Consider the following 17,415-nt stretch of genomic DNA (forward strand, 5'->3'; position numbering starts at 1 on the left):
ATATATGCACTGTATATATGCATAACTGTATATATGCATAACTGGATATATGCAGCACTGTATATATGCACTGTATATATGCACTGTATATATGCACTGTATATATGCATAACTGTATATATGCATAACTGGATATATGCAGCACTGTATATATGCACTGTATATATGCACTGTATATATGCATAACTGTATATATGCATAACTGGATATATGCAGCACTGTATATATGCTCGCCAACTGAAGGTTCATGAGATGCAACTTTCAGCTATTTCAGAGAACTATTTAATACATTTTGAGCAACATGGCATTAGCAACTGATAATGTAGGAAACCACAGATAATTGCACATAATCAATTGCATGAATGTAAAGCAATCGCAACTTGTTCAAAAGAATGAGAAACTGCTTTTATGATGTGCTCAAGTGACTAGAGGATGTGGAGGTTGAACAAGTAGTTTTGAGAATTTAATTTCTGATCTGAGAAATGCACCAAAGCGACTGAGAAGAACTGTAAGCTGAACATAAACTGAATGAGTTGCAGCAGATTTCTGGTTCCCTGCATGCTTTCCGTCGGATTGCGTATGGAGAATAAATGTTTTTGCACATGATTAATAAAAGGAAAGACGTGTTGGTGTTTAATCTTCTGCTATGTTGGATTTATAGGGGTTTCTCTTATATGTTGCAGTTTATCTCACCATTTTGGTGAACAGTATTGGTTCGATTGAGGATGGACTGCAAAATTTGAAGACTATAGCTACGTTTATATGGACACCTTTTATTTAAGTCAGAATGAAATCATTTCGATTGATGAATCCGAACGTATAGTGTTTACATGAAGTCTAAATAAATGTGTTTATATGCCACAAGATTCAAATCAGATTTGAGTTAATATGATGTTAATCCGATCAAAATGCATGAGTCATCTTAATAATTATTTCAATTAAGTTGCAATTAACTAGTTTTTTGAGTTCTGCCAACTTATTAGTGCTTACAGTGCATGCTTTTTCTTATTATTCTCTATTATTTATCAGATAAATGTGTTTGGTCCCCTCTTCTTGTCTTAGTGGGAGATTCTCCGCCGGGATAAGCTTAAGATGTCCTAAGAACATTTCTGAAAGTCAAATGCACCACCATGCCATCATCTGAAAGGGTCAGTGGTTATCTATATTACGAATTAACTGGTGATGGATAGACACATTTTTCTTAAATGCAAGAGCTATATGTGTGGTGTTAGCCATTGGCTTTGACCTTTTCCCGGCTCTCCCTCTCTCTCTGTTTCACTTTCACGGTAACTCAACCATGTCTCTGTGCTTACGTCTGCACAATATCTGCGCCTCCTCTTAATCTCTGAACAGCGTCGTAGATCGAGTGCTCTCCACTCCTACTGGGAAAGAGCAGGACTTTCGGAGCGTGTCGTGAGCGCTATCAGAGGATGAATGACTGTAATTGGCTCTCTAACGCATGATGTGTTTTGTATGCTGTGCTCATTGAGTCATATAAAAGATTTTATGCAGATATAAGTGCTTTTGTTCAGCCTTTAGAAAACACCCAGAGGGGCAGGTGTGTTTGCTCGGGGAAAGTGATGGTGTCTTTGTTTAAACAGCGAGTTTTTTTTTTTTTGGTATATAAAATGCCAAGCAGACAAGAATGAATTACTCTTACAAAATACATTTGTGCAGAGCACCAGGTCTCCAAACATTCCTGTTTTTTTAACAAGCTCTGCATCCCACTCATAGTGCTGGGGAAAGCAGTCATAGTAAAACTCTCATAGTAAAAATTAAACAGCATGTGTTTTGTTAAGTATAATGTTGCATGCTTTTTTCTAATAAGCCACTATGGACACTGTGATATGGATCTTCTTTTCATTAGAGTTGAGAAATACTGTAATATACTGACATGAATTGCAAAAAATCATATTCATAATGAGTATTTTTGTCTTGTTTTCTAATTAAAATATATAAAAAAAATACATTAAACAAGATTCATGCATAACTGCATAAAATATGTATCTTTAATACAAGTATTATGTCTCACTGCACTGACAGATTTTTTTGTGTTTTCAGTGTTTTGTTAAGTATAATGTTGTATTTTTTATTTTTATTTTGTTTTGTATTGTCTAATAAGCCACTAGAGACACTGTGATATAGGGATGTGCAACGATTAATCGGGATTAATCGCATCAAAAATAAAAGTTTTTGTTTAAATAATATATGTATGTGTGTATAATTATTTTGTATATATAAATACACACATATGCATGTATATATTTAAGAAAAATATTGTTATTTATATATAAAATATTTATATATAATAAAAATTATGTATAAACATATACATGCGAATATTTCTTAAATATATACATGCATATGTGTGTATTTATATATACAAAATAATTATACACACATACATATATTATTTAAACAAAAACTTTTATTTTTGATGCGATTAATCACGATTAATCATTGCCCAGCCCTAATATGGATCTTCTTTTCATTAGAGTTGAGAAATACTGTAACATACTGACAGGAATTGCAAAAAAATCATATTCATAATGAGTATTTTTGTCTTGTTTTCTAATTAAAATATTTAAAAAATACATTAAACCAGATTCATGCAATACTGCATAAAATATTACGATTGTATTGTATCTTTAATACAAGTATTACGTCTCACTGCACTGACAGATTTTTCCCCCACTCATAGTTACAGAAATACATTATCGTTAAAACGTTTTTATTTATGTTTTTGAAAGAAGTCTCTTATGTTCACCAAAGCTGCATTTATTAGTTAAAAAATACAGTAAAATCAGTAATATTGTGAAATATTATTTCAATTTAAAATAACTGTTATCTATGTGAATATATTGTAAAATGTAATTTATTCCTGTGATCAAAGCTGAATTTTCAGCATCATTACTCCAGTCTTCAGTGTCACATGATCCTTCAGAAATCAGTATAATATAATGATTTTCTCCTCAAGAAACATTTATGATCATTATCAATGTTGAAAAAAGTTGTGCTGATATGTTCAGGAACAGCATTTATTTAAAACAGAAATTCGTTGTAACATTATAAATGTCTTCACAGTCACTTTTGATCAATTTAATGCATCCTTGCTGAATAAAAGTTTTTTTTTTATCTTCCTAACTCTAAATTTCTCAGAAAATCTTATCTTGTTTCAAGAAAATGTATATATTTTATGGGAAATACGATTTCAAAACGAATAATTAAAGCATAAAAAGTAACTTTTACTACTTCTCTGCATAAAATACCTGCATGGCTACTATATTTGTGCATACAAGACAGTCTGGATCTTTTTGTAAAAAGTCCTAAATCACAATTGTGTTTTGTAAGTGTGCATATTAATCTGCATGAATAAAGGACATGAACCTTTCCAGTAACTCTGGGACTTTAACTTCACTTCTACAGCTGTCTCAGCCAGCCTTTCCTCCATGATATATATATAAATATGTCATAGACCTGAGTAATCCTCTGACAGCGTACCGCACAAACAACTGTAAAGTGTCTGTGACAAAACAAGTCTGAGTCGATAAGGAAATAAAAGCAGAGAGAGAGGCAGCGCTGCTCAGTTTCTCCACAATAAATCAATAGAAGGAACGACGGAGACGTTGAGCTCGCCTCTGTATATTGAGTGTAAAATGAAATACTGAAAGACACTCAAACAAACCAGACTGTGTTCAGGACAGATGAAGCCTGATCCTACCAGACTCTCGTACATTTCATTTGAGAGTCTGGCCTCTCTCCATTGACAAGCGTTAAAGGGATAGTTCACTTTGAAATTAAATTTTTGGTATGTTTTATCTTACCTCAAGTGCATCCAAGATGTAGGTGTCTTTGTCTCCGCAGTAGTTTCAATTTTGATATTTTAGGTCAAACCGTTCTTGTCTGTCAGTCATATAATGCAAGTCTATGGTCACCACCTCACAGAGATGCACAGAGAAGTCCAAATTACACAATTCCCCATCGTAAGTACACATTGATGGCCTCAGACACGAAACGAGCGGTTTGTGTGAGAAAATTAACAGTATTTATATAGTTTTTAACCTCTTGTACACAACCACGTCCAAGTGATCTGAGGGCGCGCTTCCTGGTGTGTGACGTGTAGATGTAATGTAGAGTCTCATTATTGTCTGAATCTGGTTTAAACATAAAAGACTAAAAGTTTTTGAAATTTTCAGTGCATGTGTGTGTGAGGTAAAAGGACACGAGCTCTTGAAGCTCCGCCCCCTGTGCCGGGAGCAGCGGCTCATTTGCATTTAAAGGGATAGACACAAAAACGGTGAGTTTTTGCTCACCCTCAAAAAGTGACAACTTTAACATGATAAATAAAAATATCTGTGGGGTATTTTGAGCTAAAACTTCACATACACACTCTGGGGACATCAGAGACTTATTTTACATCTTGTGAAAAGCAGCAACTTACACTCCAATGAGAGCAGGAATAGGATATTCATTGTATTTGTGAGAGATAAATACTTCTTTGATTGCAAAAATACATTTTATTTGTAAAGATTTCCCCCTTTCAGTGTAAAGCCAAGAGCACAACTCACAGTGTGCGCTCTAGAAAGACACAATGCAACTATAGTCACAGATGCTACGATACATTTCCAACTAGTCAGAAATTTGGCTGAATATCTCTGACAAGCAAAAGCAATGAAAATCTGATGGAGTGAAAGCATTGAGCCAAACCTTTGCAAACGTCTCTCTCTGTGTAAACCAGTGCTGGAATCACTGTTGTCCATGTTGTTTGTTCATGTTGTCAGCTCTCGGTACTATGTGACTTGCATAACAGTACAGTAAATGCTTTTATTGACAATTTACACACAGTCGTGTATGTAAGAAGATACGGGCTGACTTCACAATTGCTAGTATTGATCTGATGCCTTACATGTGGCAAGCCACCATATAAACTCATACACTATACTGTGCAAAATCAATAAATAATAAATATGCTTCATTGCTCACATGCAGGGTGTTTTTCAGTCTGCTAGCACAGCAAAAAAAGTTGGATTTCTTAAGGTCACGTTGACTTGCTGCATGAGATACTAGCACAAAAACTTTAACAAACTGTAGACCAGACAAGAGACATGACATACATTTTTTTAAACTACTATTTTTCACGGTAAAATTGACGTTTAAATATTATAAAAAAATATATTGTATTCAAAATATTGTATGTATATATTTCTTTATATTAAATTGCTGTGCTTCTGTCACACTGTTCATGAAAGAATTGCCGAGACAGCATTTACTGTATCTCAGCTGTAGATGTAAAGTGAATTTAAAGTGTAAATCAATGTTTTAAAATGTTTTTGAGAATATTTTTAAGCTGGTACCAAAATATTTCTCATTGCACCGCTGCATAACTGTCTCTAAGTGAGTTTAATTATATAAATTAAGTTTATACATATATATACATATATTATATAAATCCAGGTAAATGTTGACATTTTTATTTCGATTGTAAGTGGACACATAAAAAAGTAGACATTTAACAGCTTATTTTTTCATATTTCTTAAGTCTGTATGACCAAAAATGACGGAGTATATTTTAAGTCTATTTTGCTGCTATGTAAAAAAAAAAAAACGAGCAAAACGCGCCGGCGCGTCTGCCGTCCCCAGAGGGTTAAAGAACCACTACAGCCACCAAAGCAGTGATCGTGTAATTTAGTTAAATTTAGAACCATATCTTCTTATGTTGCATTTTCAAGTTCATTAATTTTGTTCTTGCAACATACATTCTTAAAAATAAAGCTTATTAATTGGCATCAATGGTTCCATAAAGAACCTTTAACATCTATGAATTCTTTATAGTAAAAAAAGAAGAAGATAATTTAGTTTTTTTTTATGTTCTTCACACTAAGAAAAAAATGGTTCTTTTAACTCTTTCTCCGTCAGCGTTGTAAAAAAAAGAAAAAAAAGTTGCCAGCCACTACCAATTTTTTTTTATAATTTTCAAAAAAAATTATGACCCCTGGAATATTTTGTTGTATGAATATCTGAACATGCAATATATCAAAAGAAAGAACAAAATATTTATTTTATTTTATTCTTGCTTCATGCATTATTTTTTTATCAACACTTAAAAAAGCAACATTTGGAACATAAATATTCTTTCAAAGATTACAACGTGCATAAGCAATGCTTTTATTGCTAGTTTCTCCTTCTTTTACGTCTCTCCTTCCCTCTATAAACGGCATCGCTGTGAAAACCCTCCTTTGCAGGGTTCTGTTCAGCAACAAAAAAAGTGTGTTTGTGTCCCCGTAAATAATCAGACGCATGATGTGTACGAGGGCGAGTGATGGGCAGATGGTGGTGTAGTGAAGAGAGCGAGCCAGATACTTCTCCTTCCCATCACACCCAGGACCCGTTCTCCGCAGACCCCCTGCACTCCAGCCGGTGACTAATGATTTCCACAGCCATCTCTCCTCATCATCTCTGTATTTTATGTATCTGGCTGGATACTCAGATCCCCGAGGACAGCAGGTCGACTGAAACGGTCTCTGTCCAGGGCTGGGAAATGCCAGATCGGTGACATTATGCCTCTTACTGTCACTGCGAACAATGATGTTTTTATGTGCTTGCTGGCTGTGTATGTGTTTTTTTCAGAGGTGCTAAATAGCTAGACTGTGCTGGCATATTGTGAGGCGAAGATTGCTGCACGCTGCATTGTGTTTGGAGACGAGCTAAAACCATCTGTCGCAGTGAAGCACTCATATTCATTCCTTAAGAGAAAACTGACGTACTGCATGACATAGCACAAAAACTGTAACACACTGAAGGCCAGGGAACAGACATGATGTTTCCCATATTTTACAGAACATAAGTCGTTTTTTATCTGAAACATGCTGTGACTTATATTCTGAAGCAACAAGCAAAACATGTGCAAAGCACCAACATTGGATTGGTGCCAGATGAGAGAGGAACACGAGCCCAAGGTTATATGTACAGCACATTTACATGGTGGTAGTTGAATAAATTTGTTAAGACTTGGCGTTTATAATAGATGTTGTTTATAATGAATGCCACTATAATTTGCTTTATACATATATTATTCATTTTTGTTCTGTTTTGAATACTGTTAAATTTAAAGTATTTGTTGTGGATTGAGTGGAAAATACATTTTAATAATGCTGATAATGCTGTCAAAGTCCCCATGTGGTGGAAATCAAGCTTTTAATTTAGTCTGTCTAAATATGTCTATGTGGTGTTTTTAATATGCTTTAAGAGACAAATCATGTGTAAATTCATATTTTCTGCTTAAAACTGCAGTGAACCAAAGACAGTCTCAAAAACACAGTTTGAAATCGCTGGTGTTTCTGACGTCACACACTACCTTGTAACCAATCAGATCAACGTGTGATCGTCAACCAGTGGATCTCTGAGTGAGTGAGTGAGTGGAGGCAGGGCTCATTTGCATATTCATAGAGCCACATACTGTATACTAAATGAGGCAAGGGTGTCGAGTTACATTCAAGCTATTTTAAGGCATGATGTTTAAATATGTAATTTTGGTGATCAAAGATGAGTTTTAAGGGATACAATTATTGACTACAGGGGGACTTTAAATGTTTTGTTTTATTTGCAAGCACTATTTCTCAATAGTTAAATGAATTGGAAAAAAAATAATGCAGTATTCTTACACTATATATGGTACAGCTTTTTTGTATATGTCGGAAATGAAAACAACCCAGACTTATGGTCAAATATACTACAAGAGGGGTTAATTGTCACACTTTTTGCTTTCTCTAGTGAATGTTTTTCAGGGTAGGTTTATTTTTGAAAGTCAATTTCTATATAGATACTTTTGAATTCTTGGCTGCAAAAAAAAAAAAAAAAAAAGCTGACCATTTCCAACATAATTGACCAGATAGAGTTGGTTGAACACACATTGACTGTATAGTGGGGCATGTTGTCACACTTTATGCAATAAATTGGCACACTCCAATAATGTCCCGCTCTACATTTTTTTTTTTTTTCATTTACATTCATGCATCTGGTAGATGCTTTTATCCAAAGCGACTTACATTGCATTCACGATATTTTATTGGTTCATGCATTCCCTGGGAATCAAACCCACGCCTTTGCCATTGCTAGCGCCATGCGCAACTGTTTGAGCTCTAGAAATGAATATAACCGCCCTGTAGCTCAAACTGTAGAGCATTATGCTAACAACGCCAACGTCATGGGTTTGAATTCCCAGCGAATGCATGCATAATGCATAACATGCATACCTTGAATGCAATAAAGCAAGTCACTTTGGATTAAAGCATCTTCCAAATGCACGAATGTAAATGTCCCGTTTCACTTGCAAATGCATTATATTTAATAGAATTGTCCAGTTAGTCCATGCTAAAAGCATCTTTGTCCATTGAAGGCCATTCAAAATTATAAGCATATTCTGATCTTTTAAATCTCAGATATTCATTATGCTTTTTCTAGTGGCCAATTTTCATTTTTGTTCTCAAATTACATACTCTGTGATTCACACACTCGCTTTCCGCAGGAATTATAGACCTCCTTCGGTTACTTTACAGAATTAAAATGCATTTTGATTAACGTTGCTCGCTAATTGTTAATTGCTTTGATAATCAGCATAATTTTCTGAAAAGAGGCTTTTAGACCTCAAAACAAAATATATACATCTGGAGTTTCTTAAGTGTGGTGGATTGTTTCCAGATTGTCCTGAATATCAAATATAAGATCATAAAACATTGTGATTGTTGAGCTGCAACTCTCCACGATGGCGATGGATGTTGTGTAAAGTCCTGCAGGTTATTTTGGGAGTGTTTGCTTCTCTCCGGCTCTGTCCCTGCAGTCTCTGGAGATGCGGTCTGAAGTGTTGGCTCTGAAACAGCACACAGAATCGATGCTTCGGGGACGGAGGTAACTGAGATTTTAATGAAGGAGAGCTGGACAGCCCTTGGCAGACGAAACCTCAATGCCCTCTTAACAAGAACACTCTCCAGGCCAGTGGAAAAACGAGTAGGGTTAATTAATTAGAGATGAACGGCAGAGAGGCTAGATTTGATTCTGTTCTCCTTTTCTCTTTCTAAAGACCCCAGCTTGATCGTGCCATGTGGTTTCATGCCCGAGCGAGTGGGCTGTTGTGCATCAGGACCCCTGCTCAGCCTTATCATTATTATTTGTTGTGCGTATGTGACTTGAAGTCGTGCAGTTGTGTTTCCTAGACAGAGAATGTTGTTTGTGATTGTTGGATAATGTCTCAGTGCCTCCTGATGCTAAAGTGTTATCTAACCGGCCAGAAGACATCATGGGGTGTTTCATGGGCATTTTTGGTTCTGCAGACTTTATTTTATTTTATTTATGTAACTATGTCCAACAGCTTACAGTATATATTGTGATTTTCATTTTTTAAATAAAATTGCTGAAAATTCCTTTGATTTGCTAAGGCTGATTCAAAGTTATTATCAGCCTGTTCTCACATAAATGCATATCTATAGCATGCAGTGTGTTTATCGAGCAATGTATACGCGAAAATGAGTTTTTACATGCATATGATACACAGTTTTCGCGTGCATTTGATATGCACTTCATTGCGTATAATACACACACACCCCACACCACTAATCCTAACCAAACGTGTAATACACACACACCCCACACCACTAATCCTAACCAAACGTGTAATACACACGCACCCCACACCACTAATCCTAACCAAACGTGTAATACACAAGCACCCCACACCACTAATCCTAACCAAACGTGTAATACACACACACCCCACACCACTAATCCTAACCAAACGTGTAATACACACACACCCCACACCACTAATCCTAACCAAACGTGTAATACACACGCACCCCACACCACTAATCCTAACCAAATGTATAATACACACGCACACCACACCACTAATCCTAACCAAACGTATAATACACACACACCCCACACCACTAATCCTAACCAAACGTAAATACACACGCACACCACTACTAAACCTACCCTAACCAACCCATGCGTATCCTATGCACGTAAAAACTCATTTTCGCGTATAAATTACACGATAAACACACTGCGAGACGCATTTAGTGTGATCGGGTTGGTTATTATTATAGTTAACTAAAACCATAAAAAATAATTATGTTACAATTACTTTGTTTGACTGATTTTAACTGAAATAAATGTAACTTTATTCAGCTAGTTGCCAAGGAAACATTTCTCATTTTCATTTAGTTTAACTTGATGTACTAAAATAAATAAAACTTTATAGACAAAAAAACAAAACAAAATTACCAAAATCTTTGGTTTTACTTTATTTTGCATCTACATGTCCTCTGACTCTCATTAGGGTGTTAGTAGATTATTAGTAGACTGGTAGGGTTAGGGTTAGAATAAGTCGACATGTACTTGCAAAGTAACTTATAGTCAGTAAAATGTCTGTTTATGAGCATCACAATAAAGAGTTAGCAGATATTAAGCAGACAATCTACTAATACTCTAATGAGAGTTAGTTGACATGTAGTTGCAAAGTTACTGATAGTGAACAGTAATGTTCAAAAGGGATCATCAAAATAAAGTGTAATAAATACCACAAAAAAAAAAACTGGGCTGATTTGATAGCTAGGATTTTATTTATCCCAAACAGCCCTCAAGTAATATTTCAGCCTGATCTCATGAAAATGCGTCTCTATATCACACATCGTGTTTATCGTGCAATTTATACGCAAAAATTAGTTTTTACGTGCTTATGATACGCAGTTTTCACGTGCATTTGATACACACTTTATTGCGTGTAATACACACCCACACCACTAGCTTGATTGGAAATTCTTGATTGGAAATTCAATAACATTCTGTCCACAAGTGATATTCGTAATTTTTGTGGTTTAGTGGTAAAGTATTTACCATTTACCATTTATTTCTCATATTTCATCTCCTTGGTCAACAGGTGCAATATCTTTAAGGGGGAAAACCTTATTATGGGCAATATACAGTCATGGCCAAAATTGTTGGCCTTCACGGGGAGAGTCTAGTTGACACAATCTCTGCTGACACTTCAGGGATGCGTTGTGGTCATGTCCAGGCACAGGTCCTGCATCTGATCTGGATACGGCCCGTATCCGGCTGATTACAGTAAACCTCGGAATAAACAGAAAGACTAACATTAGCGGGATGCCATTCATCTTATGATGTACATCGGGTGGTATAGGAATTTACAGAATTTCACAGAATGTTACTGTACTATGAAACGGACATACTTGCGTTGTGCATGAAACAACACATGAAATCAAGCTTGACTGTAAAAAAAAAAAATCTGCTAAATTTACGGTAAAATACCGACAGCTGTGGTTGCCAGTAATTTACTGTAAAAAATACGATAGCAACATTTTAGGTTTTACAGATTTAATTTAAAATTTACAGTAATAAACTGTATTTCATTATCTGATATAATGTTCATTTACCAACCTATTGAAGTATTAATATCTGTTTTGTACCACACACTGACAACCAACAATCACAGCAGTAATGAGAGTCACATGATCAATCAAATCTTATCACTAACAGTGCTTACACAAGAAAGTTAATACTAATATATAGAAGCTGCAGTCTCATTCACACAAACATTAAACACCATCATGGTGACACACATTACATTTTAAAAATACAATAAACATTCATTTAACAACATTAAATGTAACATAAAACCCTAATGTACATAACTGATTAGAAAAACTATGAAGAAACAGTTATTTCAACAAAAATAGTGTCACACAGGGAGTTGTGGGAATGTCAATTTACGTTTTTTCACTGTAAATTATATAGTGAGTTGTTATTTTTCCCTTTCAAAAACTGTAAATTTAACGGTATTTTACAGTAAAATTACATGAAATGTACCATTAGATTGATTACAGTTATTTACTGTATATAGTAAGGAAACTTTCTGTTAACCAATTAACAGTTTTTCACTGTAGCATTTTTACTGTTAAAATCACGATTCTTTCTCAGCAGAGTTCATTGTGCTGTTTCTCTTTCACTTTCTCTCCCTTTAATCCGTTGAAGTGGCAAAAGTGTTGCTTAAAAAATGGGCTTTATCTTTTTCTCCCGGGGATTTTTTAATTATTCAGAAGACTCTATACGCTGATGTGTTCCAGATGCAATCCTCCAGAAAACATCCTCTTTAATATATAGCCCTCTAAATCAATTCCAGCTACCTGCCAAAGATGAGCTAGTTTAATCACTGGGATGTATGTGTATGCGGCAGCATTGCTGAAGGTCAGTCTTTATTGGAATAATCACATTTTGGGGATATCAGCAAAAAAAAAAATATTCCCAGAATTCACAGTCAAGTCAAGTCAAGTTATGGTGAATTATTTTGCATCTGGGCAGCGAAAACCATCAGATTCTGCAGAAAAATATCTAAAGACTTCTTCTGAGAGCAGTTAGCTTAACTTATAACCCTTATATTTATAAATGTTAACATAATACTGTTCAGCATATGGGAGAATCTCACAAAAATGCCACATTTATACATTTCATTAGTAAAACATAGTCTAAAACTGTTTGTTTTTTTAATCAGCATAAATTAAAGGCATGCAACCACCGTGTTTTGTAAATTTGGTTACACTTTAGTTTAGGGTCCAATTTTCACTATTAACTAATTGCTTATATTATGCTTTTTAAGCAAATATTAATGCCTTATTTTGCATGATTATATTCTACATCCCTTAATAACCTAATACCTAAACTCAACAATACCTTACTAACTATTAATAAGCAGTAATTAGGAATTCATTGAGGCAAAAGGTGTAGCTAAGAGTGAGAATTGGACCCTAATATAAAGTGTGATCATACAATTTAAATAATGTATCATTTTATGCTTCAAAGTAATGAGAATTTGCGGAGGAATTGAGTTTAATAGTCATGAAAATGTGAAAATGCAAATACATCTTAATTGTCTTACAAACATGCCTCATTTTCTTTATATAAAATATATTTGCTTTATATAGACATGTTATTGACAGATTTCAGAAGGCACAAAGACCTTTTTTAAAAGTCAAGTCAAGTGACCTTTATTTCTATATCGCTTTACAGTGCAGATTGTTTCAAAGCATATTTACAGTGATAACCGGAAAATTATGATTTTATGATGCAAACAGAGTTCATTTCGGCAGCTCTAAAATAAATAGTGTCGTTATTCAGCTGAAGTCAGTTCAGTGTTGATTCAGTTCTGTCGTAAAGATCATCAATTATTAAACTATAGTTCATTTCATCTATAAAGCAGCTCTGCAGAAAACAATGATGTCATCGTCCAGCTCGGTTCATATCTAATCCAATAGTGTCAGTGCAGTCAAATCAATAATATTGATCTCACTGTACTTTTGAATAATAAGTGACCACCTCTGTACCTTATTTACCCCTAAATGCTGCATATTAGACCTAAAATGGTACATATTAGTAGCTTTTTTTAAAAAGAGTAGCACACCAGTGACAGCATTGTACCTTTTTTGGCACAGTGACACTTTACAATAAGGTTCATTAGTTAACATTAGTTAACTAGATTAGTTAACATGAACTAATAATGAACTGCACGTATGCAGCATTTATTAATCTTTGTTCATGTTAATTTCAACATTTACTAATACTTTATTAAAATCTTGTTAACATTAGTTAATGCACTGTGAACTAACATGAACAAACAATGAACAGCTTTATTTCTATTAACTAACGTTAACAAAGATGAACAGATACAGTAACAAATGTGTTGCTCATGATTAGTTAATGTTAGTTAATACATTAACTACACTCTAAAAAATGCTGGGTTGTTTCAACCCAATTTTGGGTCAAATATGGACAAACCCAAACGTTGGGTTAAAAATGTAATGTAAAAATGTAACCCAACATTTGGGTTTGTCCATATTTGACCCAAAATTGGGTTGAAACAACCCAGCATTTTTTAGAGTGTAATGAACCTTATTGTAAAGTGTTACCAATACATTTGTTACCGTATTTGGTCATCTTTACAGCTGTTCAATTGTTAGTTCACAGTGCATTACTAATGTTGACAAGATTTTAACAAAGAATTAGTAAATGTTAAAAATAACATTAACAAATGCTGTTTAAGTGCATTTCATTAATAGTTTGTGCTAACTAATCTACACTGTCAAAAAATATATTCATGATTTGTTATCACAACTTTTTATCTTTCGTCAAATCAACTTCGATAACTAATGTGTGAAGATAACACACTATTTTGAGTCTCTGTTTATTAAACCATTCTTCCTCATTGTATTAACTAAATTTTTAATTACAACAAACTAAAACTTGCTTTTTTAAGTTAAACCAACTTTTTTTTTTACAGTGTAGTTAACTAATGTTAATATACTTCTTCTAATGTTGTATACTTCTGTAGCAGTGCTCATTGTAATGAGCTCTTTTGGTCTTTTCCCCCGCAGGATTCGGGATGACCACCCCTGTGACAGTAGCTGGAAAGATCTTCTTGATTTTCTACGGTCTGTTAGGTTGCGCGGCCACCATCCTGTTCTTCAACCTGTTTCTGGAGCGCATCATTACCCTGCTGGCTGTGGTGATGAAGGCCGTTCGTCTTCGGCGTCTTCGGACCAGTGGTCTCCTCCCGCCGGGAATCTGCCAGGACTTCGCTGCGAGTGCATTGCCAGGCTGGAAGCCCTCGGTGTACCACGTGATGCTCATTCTGGGTTTATCGTCCATCGTGATCTCCTGCTGCGCGTCGGCCATGTACACTCCGGTAGAGGGTTGGGCGTACCTGGACTCGCTCTATTTTTGCTTCGTCACCTTCAGCACGATTGGTTTCGGGGATTTGGTGAGCAGTCAGAGTGCCGTGTACGGCTACCAAAGCCTTTACCGGTTGGCTAACTGTCTCTTCATCTTGGCTGGAGTATGTTGCATCTACTCTCTCTTCAATGTCATCTCGATCGTTATCAAGCAGGTCCTCAACTGGATGTTGGGGAAAATGAGTTGCTTGTGTTGCCAACGCTGCAACAAAGCAAACGCTTTCTTGGGACGCCGCAATGCCATCAGGCCCGGCTCACGCCTCCGAAAGGGACGTTTCGGGCAAACGCCGGACTCGGACGGGCCTTGCGACAGCGACACGGAGGGACGTAGACTCTCGGGTGAGATGATCTCCATGCGGGATCTGACGGGATCCAATAAAATCTCACTGGCCATTATGCAGAAACAGCTTTCGGAGTCAGCAAACGGATATCCCAGAACGGTCTGCGGAAGCTCGAGGCAAAACGGCTTTTCCGGTGGCGTCGGCGCTCTCGGCATTATGAACAACCGATTAGCAGAAACCAGTGACTCTAGGTAGAGCTAACCTTTGCCTAAACAGGGTAAGCATCTCAAGAACGATTATCTTTAGCAGTAAAACCTCTCCAACTCTCTCTGGAAGTAAAGCGGTTTGGATTTGCGATTGATTTTGTTTCAATTTCCCGACTCTGTCTTGAGCTTGTGTAGAACAGCATGACGTGCATGACCTGTGTAGGATATCCATTAGGGGTTTTGGACTGCAGCATATATGCTAGGAAGTAATGGTGCATTCAAATCATGTTAGAAAGATCGTATTTACGAGTTAAATGCACATGAACGGCACCACAAAAGTCATAATTACTGTTAGAGACACCGAGTGAGAAAACATGTCAGATGCAGCGTCTGTATTAAGTGATTTTGTTTTAAAATGATATTTTTTTAACAATAAAACTAAGTTGCATGTACAAAATACCATATAGTAAAATATCATATACGATATAATACCGATAGTATTGTACGATTACTATAGCATATATAATAAATCAGTTTACTGCACCTTCATAAATTGATTAAAAACATAAAAAGCGACAAACGCACCCAAAGCGCATTCTTTATTTATTTAGTAAATGTAGAGTTAAAACACATTGTTGAATTTCATGCAGAAAAGGCCATCTCGCTCAGACCAAAGTTATTTGAAAGCACCTGACGTCGTAAATTACAACTTCCCAACTCGTAAATACGAACTTCCCTGGAGGACTTGCTCGCACCACAAGTGACTTTACATATTCAAGAAATCAACCGTAACAAACCCCTGACTATCACGTTTTCTAGGATTTAAACTAACGCTCTGAAGTTAGACTATTCTACCAGTGGCTATTCATTCGAGTAGAGCTTTTCAAATCTCAAATACGTATAGAAGTAGCATCATTTTTACTCCTTTCGGATAGCACACTCGATTTACAACTATGCATCGTCTCCATGTCGCAAACATTTTAGTTTTTACCAGTTCGCATACTTATACTGTGCATTAAATGTATGTACTGAAAAGTCCTTACTTTTGAGTGTGTGCTTGTATTTGGACATCTCAAAATAACACACTTGTTATGTACAGTTTGTTCATGCACCTAGAACTGAGGATGGATGTAATGTGAGCTAGTATGCAGGATTAGTCAAAGAGAAATGCAAAAGCTTATCTCTATAGTTGCAAATGACGACTTTACAGTATGCAGATTAGAAGTTGGGAGGTTTATAAGCGAGTGCATTTACTGTACCCCTTCAAATCGGTGTTCCTGTCAATAGGGATCTCATGGAAAAGAAGTGCCACTGTTGGAAAAATACACCCTCGTATAGTAACTAACATGATGAGATGCACCAATGAGAACTTCAAAGCCAAACTCTGTTGTTCCCCAAAGAGGAGAGAGGAGGAGCTGAAGAGATGGAGTGAGACAGAGTGAAGGAGAATAAAGTGAAGAAGCCCTGAGAGAGAATATGAGCCATCAATCAGCGCAGAACTAGACTTCCAGCGGAGCCAGACCGAACGCCAGTGTCCTCAAGCCCTCCGCTATCATCTTATTAACAGTCTGTAGAGTCAGGAAAAGTGCGCTTAGATGAGATGTGCTACACCTGCACTGCTCTTCAACAGAGAAAGCTCATTATAGAACAGTCTTAGTCGTTGAATTACCATTTAGAAAGAACACCAGCTTTATTGTTCGACACAATGAATGTGTTTACATGCACAATCCTACACTGGTTGTGCTTAAAACGCAGACAACATGAGCTTCATGAGATTTGCGTGAAATGCACATGAGATTTTCAAAGTATTTTCTTCAAGACACGCACAAACTGAGTAAAGCAACAAAATGCTGGTGTGTGTGTTAACATGGAAAGTGGAATGGGTGTAATTGGTATAAAAACCTTTTGCAACCTTCCCAGTTAAAAGAACATGTCAAGCTGTTTACGGCATGACCTTAGATCACGCACGTGAATGCACTCATTAACATACTTATTACGATTTTGCTTTGCATTTAAATGGCTTGATCGACATTCTGTCAGCGTATTCGGTGAGGACGTGACTGTGTAACGCTGAATCCTGATCGGTTCAAAATCTCAAAAAAAGTGAGCGTTGGCAGTTTCATGATTTGC

The 17,415-nt window shown here is 36.0% G+C and overlaps 1 protein-coding gene across 1 annotated transcript in view; it reads left to right on the plus strand.

Annotated features, from left to right (window-relative positions):
* kcnk12 (potassium channel, subfamily K, member 12) overlaps positions 1-16,743 on the plus strand; it is a 40,405-nt gene extending 23,662 nt beyond the window's left edge. Inside the window, exons 2-3 of the mRNA XM_079636136.1 lie at positions 14,442-15,356; positions 16,573-16,743. Coding sequence (XP_079492262.1) covers positions 14,442-15,334 — 893 coding nt within the window. The 3' untranslated portion in view covers positions 15,335-15,356; positions 16,573-16,743. The remainder of the gene's footprint in view (positions 1-14,441; positions 15,357-16,572) is intronic.
* The last annotated feature ends 672 nt before the right edge of the window (positions 16,744-17,415 follow it).

Source organism: Phoxinus phoxinus (assembly GCF_949152265.1).
Source record: "Phoxinus phoxinus genome assembly, chromosome: 14".
In the NCBI taxonomy this organism is placed as follows: Eukaryota; Metazoa; Chordata; class Actinopteri; order Cypriniformes; family Leuciscidae; genus Phoxinus; species Phoxinus phoxinus.